The 11,610-nt window shown below is 42.8% G+C and overlaps 1 protein-coding gene across 1 annotated transcript in view; it reads right to left on the bottom strand.

Moving 5' to 3' along the window:
• Window positions 1–7,252: 7,252 nt before the first annotated feature.
• Window positions 7,253–11,610, bottom strand: part of LOC141086215 (uncharacterized) — a 133,471-nt gene continuing 129,113 nt past the window's right edge. The window contains exons 8-10 of the mRNA XM_073572047.1: window positions 10,478–10,650; window positions 10,014–10,179; window positions 7,253–7,447 (exon numbers count right to left, since the gene is read on the bottom strand). Of these exons, the coding sequence (XP_073428148.1) occupies window positions 7,253–7,447; window positions 10,014–10,179; window positions 10,478–10,650 (534 nt within the window). The remainder of the gene's footprint in view (window positions 7,448–10,013; window positions 10,180–10,477; window positions 10,651–11,610) is intronic.

Below are 11,610 nucleotides of genomic sequence, written 5' to 3'. Positions count from 1 at the left end.
CTGATAGCCCTATACACAGAATGATGTCTACTCAGCCCCAACCACAGAGCTTAGTGTCCCCAACATACAGTCAATGTCTCCAAAGCTCGCCCCTTGTAACACAGTATGATGTCACCAATTACCCACACACAGTACTTCCACACATCACTCCAATGTCTTGCTTACACATAGTATGATGCCTCCCACAGACCCCTAAACAGTTTGATGGCCTCCTCAGTTCACCACAAAGTGTGATGCCCTTTAAGTAACTCTCACACACAGTATGATGGTCCAGACACACATTATCATTGCTCCAGTGTCATCCTTACACACAGTATAATGCCTCCCAGAACTGCCTCACACAATATAATGGCTCCCGCACAGTATGATGACCACCCCCCACACAGTAGGATAGCCCCATGAGTCCCTCATATAGGGATCTGATATCTTGACAAAGACTTTCAGTCGAAATGCGTAGATCTGTTCACACGCGCGATACACCCGACAATATGTGCCATTTTCAATGTTTTATTTGATGGAATAAAAGCTAATTTTTAACTGTCAAGACCGGAAACTTAAAGCAATAGGTCTCCAAAACAGGAAATGCACAACAAAACAAATGAGGAACGAATGGGTGGAAACTGGAGTCAACGTCTGTGACCGAACTGTAAAACTGCCTAAAGGAAATGGGATTTACATACAGAAAAGCTAAATGAAAGCCATCATTAACACCTAAATAGAAGAAAACAAGGTTACACTGGCCTAAGGAAAAGCAATCGTGGACTGTGGATGACTGTCATATTCAGTGATGAATAGCGAATCTGCATTGGGCTAGGTGATGATGCTGGAACTTTTGTTTGGTGCCGTTCCAATGAGATTTATAAAGATGACTGCCTGAAGAGAACATGCAAATTTCCACAGTCATTGATGATATAGGGCTGATTGTCAGGTAAAGGCACTGGGAAGATGGCTGTCGTTACATCTTCAATAAATGCACAAGTTTATGTTGATATTTTGAACACTTTTCTTATTCCATCAATTGAAAGGATGTTTGGGGATGATAAAATCATTTTTCATGATAATGCAAGCTGCCATAGAGCAAAAACTGTGAAAACATTCCTTGAAGAAAAGACATAAGGTCAATGTCATGGCCTGCAAATAGTCCGGATCTCAATCCAATTGAAAATCTTTGGTGGAAGTTGAAGAAAATGGTCCATGACAAGGCTCCATCCTGCAAAGCTGATCTGGCAACAGCAATCAGAGAAAGTTGGAGCCAGATTGATGAACAGTACTGTTTGACACTCATTAAGTCCATGCCTAAGAGACTGCAAACTGTTATATAGCCAGAGGTGGTACAACAAAATACTAGTGATGTGTTGGAGTGTTTTTTTTGTTTATTTTTCATGATTCCATAATTTTGTTCCCTCAGAATTGAGTGATTCCATAATTTTTCCCCTATGCTTGGTTAAAAAAAAGTAACCATTACTGACTACCACATTTTTTGTTCTTGATTTCTTTTAGTGTTTCTTAAAGCCAGAAAGTTGCCATTTGAAATGATTTTAGTCTTGTGCCATGTCTGTGATCTTTTTTTCTACAAAATTAAACAACTGAATGAACATCCTCCAAGGCCGGTGATTCCATAATTTTTGCCAGGGGTTGTATTAGTCACTAGCCATTGTTCAAGCTTATCTAGATCCTTCTGGATCCTTTTTCTCTCTTCTCTAGTTTTAACTATCCCTTCTACCTTTGCATAATCTGTAAATTTAATTAGTTTACCTTCAGTTCCCTTATCGAGATCATTTATAAAATTGTTGAACAACACTGGGGACAGGACAGAGCCTTGTGGTACCCCACGTGAAACACTTTTCTTGGATGTGCAACCATTTATTCCCATTCTTTGAGTACGATCACTGAGCCAGTTATGAATCCACCTAGCTGTAGCCATGTCAATCCCATACGTGGTCATTTTTTCAATAAGGATAGTATGAGATACTGTTACCACCGCCGTGGCCGCCTGGTCCATCTCGGCGTGCATCGCTCCTGTGTCCCGTCGGGCTGGTGGGATAGGGTCGCACCGTGCCTCCTCCGTGCTTCCGATCTCGCGGCCTCCCTGGGATTCCCTCTGATAGTGCATGCGCCCTGCACTCCTTAAGGTTGCGGCTGCGCGCTTGCCTGATGCCTTATGCTGTCCGACCCGGAAGTATCATCATCCTCCGGGGTCAGCTTTATCAGGTGGCTTCCTGGCGCCTGATTATTTCTCTAGCACTTGTTCTGTGCTGGTGTTTACTCAGGTCTCAGTGCGCTTACTTGTTGCGATCTGCCTTGTCTGATACCCCGTACTTCCCTGTGTGCTCCCTGTCTTGGCCTGATCTCAGTGCGCTTCCCTGTTGGTACTCTGCTGTCCTGGATCCTCATACTCCCCTGTGTGCGATCTGCCTTGTACCGTTCAGGGTGTGTTACTCTGGTCCTCTCTGTATTCTACAAGCCGCCCCTTTGGTACTAGCTATTGCGTTAACCTTCCCCTGGGCCTGCCCCAAACGCTCCCTGTATAGGGGTTGGTTCCACCATGCCAGCTCGCCCAGGGTCGGTTGATACCACAATCCGGTGGGTCCACTCCAGGATTCGTAACAGATACTTTATCAAATTCTTTGCTGAAGTCAAGATATACTATATCTACCGCATTTCCCTGATTCACCCAGTCAGTGATTACACCATAGAAAGAAATTAGATTAGTCTGGCATGACTTGTTTGCTACAAACCCATGCTGGCTCTGGTTAATTACTTTATTCTTATCCAAGTACTTACATACATGCTGTTTAATATTTTGTTCAAAGATCTTTCCTGGTATAGAAGTAAGACTCACTGGCCTGGAGGAGCTGTGAAACTCCTTTCCATTTCTAAGACTGAGGTCACACCAACATATATTCTCCCATCTGAGAGAATTGGGCTGATTATGCTAATCACACTATAATCAAATTCTGATGAAAGTTTGATCATAGTGAAATCCAATTTTTACAGATGTGAAGGAAAAAAAATGTGTCCATCTTCTCCATTCTGCCAGTCTGTGAAAATTGGACTGCAATTAGATGACATCCGAGTGTAGCCCGTTGTTTTCCACAGACTCATTAAATTGCACGGCCGAGTGCGATACAAATATTGAATCAAACTTGGGCATGCAGTGACTTTTTCCTTGGATCGAGGAAAATATCAGACATCTTCATGGCACCATAGAATAACATTGGTCTGAGTGCTATGCAATGTTTTGTCAGATCGAACTTGGACTGAAAATATGGTCATGTGCTTGAGCCCTAAAGTAGGTAAATGGTCTCTGTCCTGATGATTGGTGCAGTTAAAACCCCACCAAACAATAAGTTATCACTTATCCTGTGGATAAGTGATTTTTTTTCACCAGACAACCCGTTTAAGGATTAATCTGAGTTTGGTGGTTGCTCGGAGAATACTGTAAAAATATGATGGTTGAGGATAATAGCATGGGGTTGTTTTTCAGAGTTTGGATTGTACCCATTATTTCCTGTGTTTAACCCCATACCAACAACTGCCGTACACATACGGTGCAAGTAGTGAACGGGTGTATAGAGTGGGCTCACTGTGTGATCCCCACCATAGCCGGCAAATAAAGGCTGCGGCACAAAGCTAAAATACATGTCTCTAACAGCTGCTGGTTGAGGTTGACCTGTCACCTGTCTGTTTCTGTTGGTCTCTGAGCCTGCTGCAATAGTAAGGCTAAGTGCACACGTACCGGAACTCTCGCGGAAATTACCGTGAGAATTCCGGAATTCCAGTCTGCGGGAAAATCGCACTTTAAATTCCCGCGATTTTCCCGCGGAAAAACTAGCATTTTGCAAGCGTAATTAGCTTGCAAAATGCTAGCGTTCTCCAAGCGATCTGTAGCATCGCTTGGAAAACTGATTGACAGGTTGGTCACACTTGTCAAACATAGTGTTTGACGAGTGTGACCAAGTTTTTACTACTGAGGCCACCTATGCGGCATCAGTAGTAAAAGATAGAATGTAAAAAAAAACGGTGTTATTCTCACCCTCCGACGTCCCGCGCATCCGTTCCCAGTAATCCTTTGCGAAAATGCCAGCGATGACGTCAGTTCTCGCAGGATCGTGACGTCTCGCGGTAATTCGCGATGACGTCGCGCGAATGACCGCGAGACTTCGTGATCCCGCGAGAAGGGACGTCATCGCGAGCATTTTCGCACAGGACTACTGGGAACGAGAGCGTGAAGAGAAGCGGGAAGGCTGCGCGGGACGTCGGAGGGTGAGAATAACAATATTTTTTATTTTAAATTCTATTTTTTACAGTCTTCTCTCCTCCGGACCATGGGTACCATCCGCAATTGTTCTGCTTACTTTCCGCATGGTGTGCACAGCCACATGCGGGAAATAAGCGGAACAATGCATTCCTATGGGTGCGGGATCGCCGCGATTCCGCAAATTAATGAGCATGCTGCGGTTTTTACCGCGAAGCGATTCCGCCGCGGTAAAAACCGCAGCATTAGCACAGCATTGCGGAATCCCATAGGAATGCATGGGATGCTTATTTTTCGTGTTTTCGTGGCAAAATCGCGCGGTTAAAACCGCCGCGGAAACGCGAAAAAAACGCCACATGTGAACTCAGCCTTATTCACAATATGACCATATGGGTCTCAGGGAATGGCAACACAAACACAATGTTTTTTTCCTTTTCTTAATTTCTAACTGAAGAAAAAGTAGTAAAAAAAATATAAAAATGGTATTGTCTTAATTATACTAGCCGGCAGAAAAAAGGTTAACCTGTCAATTTTATTCTAAGGTGATTGCTGTAAAACTTAAGCAACAATGACAGAATTTTGTTTTCCTTTTATTATATTCTATAGCTCTTTGAAGATGAGTATGAAAAATAACAATGAAAAAAATAATATAAAAATGACTGTGGTGGCATATGTACTTTATACATACAGGTTTTTCAAAGAGTAAGATCGCCACCTATTGACATGCCAGTAAACCACATTGGCATATTTCGTTGAAGATATTGAAATGTTTTTTCCTTAGTAGAAAATTTATTGATGTTTTTTTCTTAGTAGAAAACTTTTTGTGTATGGGCCCAGGGAGAAGAAAAATAAATATAAACCGGCACTGCTAATGTATCCTGGCATAAACAATGTCCTGCAAAGGCTACAACTAACACATGGTATTATTTATGCAAGATATTTTTTAACCCCTTAATGACCGCTGTTACGCCTTTTAACAGCAGCAGTTAAGGGTACTTATTCCTAACGGTATAGCGCCCCCCAGCGTCGGAAAATCTCTGGGGTCTCGGAGAACATAATTTGGGTCGGTTTTTACCGTCCCCAGTGTTGCGCAAAAAAAAAGGCTGAGGAGAGAGAAATGGGGTCCCCCCCGAGCCCACTCCCCGTTACCTCCGGTGTCCCTGGACCCTCTGACTCTGTCCCCCGGCTTCTTCTTCAGGGGTGAAACTTGAAGGCCGGCACCAGTAGGATATTTTTCCTATTGGTTCTTTTTGATCACTGTGATAGACCCTATCACAGTGATTAAAATATAAAAAAAATGTAAATCAAACCCCCCTTTTTCACCCCCTTAGGTAAAAATAATTAAAAAAAAATTATTTATTTCCATTTTTCCATTACGGTTAGGGTTGGGACTAGGGTTGGGGTTGGAGCTAGGGTTAGGGTTGGAGTCAGAGCTAGGGTTACGGTTGGGGTTATGGTTGTGGTGTTGGGATTACGGTTGTGTTTACTCACCCTTGCTAGGTCTAGCGCTGCCTCTCTGCTGTTGCCCTGGTATTTGCTGATTCGCTGCAAAGCTACTGAGCCCAATGATTGGCAACAGTGCTACAGACGTGATGTCACCGCTGCAGCTAGTCAACAAAGATCAGAGTAGAAGAGCAGAGAAGGATTTCAATTCAGTGTAGACAATGGCACAAGCAAGGTGAAAGGAAGGTCTAACACCTAAAGTGATGGCAGAATTCTGATGACAAGTTAAAGGCAAGTTACAGAGCATGAGAATTATGAAAGCTCCTGGACCGATTAGACAGGTATTTGTACCAAAATAAGTTTGTTTCACCTTCTTATGATGGACAAAGGAAACAATACCATGCTTTTCTATAGGTTTTGCTTGAAAGACAGGTCTGCGGGTGATTTTAAGGCTTTCTATCTTGATAAGATAAGTTGACCTACAGCCGATTTATTATACATCCACATAGGATCTAGATACTATTTTAAGTCTACAAATCCTTGAGAGTATTGAAATAATGCGACTATGAAATATCTTTTTCATTTGACATTGTTTTATTCAATTTAGTTTAAAAACACATTAAAAATAGATCTATATAAATAGTGGTATAAATAATATCTTACAAACAAATATTTTAGAATTGTTCATATCTGCATGATTGTCACAAGCAGCACCCAAAATACCCCATTCACTATAAGGTTATGTTCCCACAATCAGAATTTTTGGTGAGTTTTTGATGTTACAGATTATTTGCCGTAATTATGAAACTATTAGATTACATTTTTTATTGAGTTTTTATTTACATACATTTTTATAGCTTTTTGGCACTGCGTTTTTTCTCTCTTTTTGATATGCCATATTTTAAATAAAGCTGGTTCATGATATTTCCAGTTTGACAAAACTTTATTGGTACAAACATGTGTAAAATACATGCATTTTTATACCTGCAGCTTTTCCGCCTCTAATGCACTTCTATGAGGAAAATGTGCACATAAAACTCAGCGTATCCACAAGAGAAATTGAAATGTTGCGGATTTCAAAAACGTATGGCATTGGTCAATTGGTCATTAGATCTCTATAAATCTCATCCACTTTGCTGGGACTGTAAGACGCTGCGTTTTTTTGTGCAGAGAAAATACGCAGCATCAAAAGCTCACTAATACCTCATTGTGGGAACATAATAATAATAATTTTATTTCTATAGCTCCAACATATTCCGCAGCACTTTACATTTTAGAGGAGACTTGTACAGACAATAAAAGACATTACAGCATAACAATAATCACACAAATCAACAGATACCAAGAGGAATGAGGGCCCTGCTCGCAAGCTGACAATCTATGAGGAAACGGGAGACACGAAAGGAACTTGCAGCCTTTTGTGATGATGTCTCTCATTTTACTGCACAGCATTCTGCACTTTTTCTTCCAGTAAATATGCCTGAATCTCTGATGGAGCCTCGTAATAGAGGGGGAAACGCAGATGTGAATAGAGGATTAGCACATGTACGCTTAGATCTCATTAATTTGTTTTCTTTTTATTCTATCTTCAGAAAGTGGTGGAATTAAATGAATAAACTCAAGGATGTTCAAGAGCAGACCTCTGTCGAATGGGTTGTAAAATTTTCCTTCCTCGTCCATGAGATAAAGGTACTTCTTTGCATTCATTCTCTCATTTGTTGTTATGTTTGTGGCTGCCATGTATAGCTGTAAATATAAAATCACATATATCTTAATAAATCACCATGCTCGTCCTGATGCTGTCTGCTGAGCTACTAAGGCTTCCACTGATCCCAACAGCAGGAAAGTTTTCGTCAGGGCTGACAGTCACTCTCTGATTAAATAGCTAGCTGCTATGGAAAAGATCTAGTGTCTATAATGTGAACCTATTGGAAAGTTCCTGATTTAGCTGCGTCTGAGTTAGTGCATCAGACCAGTTATCTCCCTTAGAAGGGTAATGGAAATTATCACTGACTATTAAGCCAGCTTTCTGACAAAAAACACAACGGGCCCGAATCATTATGACCGAAGTTTTGTAAGTCAGTCTTAAAAAAGGGCGTGCAGGAGTAAGAGGAGCCTAGTTCATTAAGAGGCACACGCCACTTAACGAATTAGACACATCTTATTAGCGGCATGTGCTTCCATGTACCTCGCAAGCAATGTTACTCCAGTCAGAGACTGGTGCAAGATTTCTGGCATGTTATGCCACAACTTTTGATGACATACTTGGGTGGGCTTCAGCATGCTCTTCCAATGCTCTTCCAATTCTGGCGGAGCTGGGTGAAATTGGCTTGAAAGCATCAAAAGTTGCAAATTTTTTTAGACATCTTTGTATTGTGGAACATTTTGTGACATTTACAGGTGTTTTGTGCCTTTATTCTGGCAAAACCTCTTCATGAATCAGTCCCATAATTTGTATGCAAGCCAAATTAGGGCCACAGAGACATAGATAGCATGAACCTCCTAAATTTAGCACATCTAATGGGCTAGTTACGTTGCCTGATTTCAGGCCATTAATGAGTGCTGATGGACTATCTTACAGTTGTTTGGCACTAATATGATTGTTTTGTCCCCTTAATACAGTGTGTTATCGGCAGCGTGTGTCCTGTTTACACGATGCGCTGTGCTGACAGTAAGACCGCTTTCACACTTCAGGCTTTTTGTCCCGGCACGATGCGGCAAAAAACCGGACTACCAGATCCGGCCGCAAACGCAGACACCGGATCCTTCTTTCTGCCGGATATATTCCTGGCAGAGGTGGTTTCCGGGCATGCGCAGTGCGAAAAACCGGTCCGGCGTTGGGAAAAAACGTTGCATGCAATGTTTTTTCCAGACGCTGGACCGGCTATTTTCTCCGGATCCGGAAAAAAACGGACGCGCCGCATTTCCATCCGGCGCAATGCGGCAGCAATGATACAGCATGGGGAAAAAGCCGGATCTGGTCGTAACAGGCGCCGGATCCGGCAGTCCGGTTTTTCGCCGCACCATGCCGGATACCGAAAGCCTGAAGGGTGAAAGTGACCTTATGGTGATTTTTATGTATGCATAAAAATCCAAATCACCCACAAAACTAGTAAATGCTTGAGTGATTGTAGGTGTTAGGGCTGGCGGAACACACCAAATAATAAAATAATAGTAAGGTGCGTTCGCAGCCCGGGGTCCACCGTGCAGGGGTGGTAAACTGCTGCTTAGAAATGGCGGAAGTATAAAGCGGTATACGAAAGGTCATACGTGGGTTAACGTCAGCCAGTGTGAAGAGGGCGAACTCTGTTACCTCTCAAAGCCGCACTACCACAGAACATAAATGCCGGAGCCTGTTTAGCTCACAGAGCTCGGCAACGGAGTGCACAGAATGTGGTCACAGAACTCTGCCCCAAGGACACGGGGTCAGAGTCCCTCTAGACCTTCTGAGCGTGCGGTGTCGCACCTGCGGACGCCACTATAGACGCTGACTATGGTGGACCGTCGAGCACGTGCACCGTGGCGTGCAGAGCCACCGGTGGCCACTGATGCCAGTCTCAGACTCTGCCTCTACCTACACCTAAGCCTGGGTGCTTAACAGGCTAGGCTGCACAACACATGCGTACCAAGGGTAGGAGTTTCTTAATGAGTCATTCACCAGAGACATTCATACATGCATACAACACTCACTCCTCATAGTCTGGTAATGCAGTCTATACTAGCACATGGCCAAGCGGCCATGCAAACCTTTTATAGCAGCGTCCTTCCGAGACCTTCCTAATGGTCCAATCCGAGCTGGAGAAGGACCTGAGCATGTGATCTCTGATCGCCAATGAGATCGTCCCACGGGCATGCTCAGTGGACCGAAAGGAGGACTTAGTCCCTGGAGCAGCTCGCTGCTGACCAGAATGCGTTGCTATAGCTGGACCAGAGGTGGCAGCAGCAACCAAACCCACAGAGCTGGTCTGAGCAGAGCGCCGGGATCGACGAGTCTGCTGAGCAGCCTCCTCTGCGGCCGGAGAGGAATGGGAGACTGCCGAATGCAAGGCTCGGGATTCCCGCTGTGCAGCAACAGGAACCCGATGCCTAACAGTAGGCATGTTTACCATTGCAAATAATCGGGAATAAACATTTCTGTAAAAGCTTGTTTGACGAGTATTGGGTCGAGTAAAAGGGTCTTTACTACCATGGGCTATGCTCAAAACGGGCATAAAAATTTCTTGATAGGTTCCACCCCTAAAAGTCCTCTTTTTAATTACTATAATAACTCAAAGACATTTGCCACAATATCAGGAAACCGGCAAATACTTACACACATTCCAGTCATCATGGCCGAAATAAAACTAATGATGGAAAGGAATAGGAAACCAAATCCAATTAATAGACTCCGACCTTCGACTTGAAACCATTTCCAACACAGGTAGATACCAAGGACGCAGTTGATGCACATGGTAAACAGAAATCCAACAAAATGTGTTCTGTAAAGAGAATATTCCAGATTAATGACAAGTATTAGCATTGCTTGTAAGATCTGGGATTTACCTGAATACACTTCTCAGAACTATAAATCATTTTCTGATAAACAGAGGACAAACCTATTTTCTTGTGCTCTGGGGTCTTACATAAAACTTAAAGGAAACCCAGCTCAGGAATGTAAAATAAGCGCTTCCTGCATTAGCATTACTCAGACTGAGAAATCAATGTAGGAAGTTGAAGATTTATTGCGTTTCATACTATAAACCTCACAGCTTAATGTGAATGAAAGAACATCCAAACCTATTGCGCTGACCGACATCATTGTAGACGTAAGGACAGTAGTGATCGAAATGAGTCACACAGCGGTTTGTCACGCGACAGTGCTTTGAACGCAAAGGCTTCACAAGATGACAGGTATGACACAGTCGGCTTAGAGGGTTTTTACCATTTCTCCAGTCATTAAAATTGATAGCCTACAAGAAAACATTATTCGTTATTAAAAATCATCAGTTGATTATTCACACTGAATGTCACATTCCTGCAGGATAAAAAATGGAGAACAAGAGAATCGTCCATGGGCCCTGGGATCACGTTCAGAGGTGTCCATATCGTTGGACTTGGCAGCTGCTATGGGGCCACTCAGTCCAGTAGAACAAGATAAGTCAGACAATGTTTGGCCTATTTCCTCCCCAATCCAAAATAAACAGGAAGGCCAAGTATGCACACAATGTTTGGCGGATTTTGTGAGCAGGATTTTTAACAATTTTGGTGTCTTGGCATTTTGGCAGCTGTTAGACCTCATTCAGTCGGTTTATTTGATGTACAAGAAAAACGTAGTGCGTTTCATCAGTCTGGTCAGAGTTTCATCAGTTTTTCACTGATGAGAAAATAAAAAGTTTCTCCACCTTCTCCCGTCAGTGAAAGATGGACAGCATACAGATGGCATCCAAATGCTGTCAGATTTTATCACTGACTCACAGATTACATTGTCAATTATGATCCGAAACTCAGATGAATATATTGGACATGTCTTCATGATGTTGCAAGGAGAAGAAGAATAATTTAGCATGTGAACAGCCCCATTTACAGTCATAGGTACAAGCGTTAGCTGTGAAAAAAATGGATAGCACTGGTATGTGAAAATAAACTGTGTGAATGAGCCCTTACTATGACAAAGCTCTGACGCTCTTCAGTGAGTGTACTCTCTTGATAGATGAATGCTGGCCAAGATATCTGTATACATCCTGAAAACTACATTATCAACGTAGTTTATGCTGGATGACCCTTAGGCTATGTGCACACTGTGCGGATTCTGCTGCCGTTGTACAGTACCTTTATTTCCTATGGAAATAAAAAAACGCAGTGCACATGCTGTGGATTTTTCCACGCGGTTTTGCTGCGGTTTACAATCCGCAGCATGTCAATTCTTTAGT

The sequence above is a fragment of the Dendrobates tinctorius genome, unplaced genomic scaffold (assembly GCF_039654945.1).
Source record: "Dendrobates tinctorius isolate UK_male_01 unplaced genomic scaffold, ASM3965494v1 ptg000030l, whole genome shotgun sequence".
NCBI classification, from domain to species: Eukaryota; Metazoa; Chordata; class Amphibia; order Anura; family Dendrobatidae; genus Dendrobates; species Dendrobates tinctorius.
Note: the sequence above shows the minus strand (reverse complement) of the source record. Positions and strands in the feature narration are given on the sequence as shown.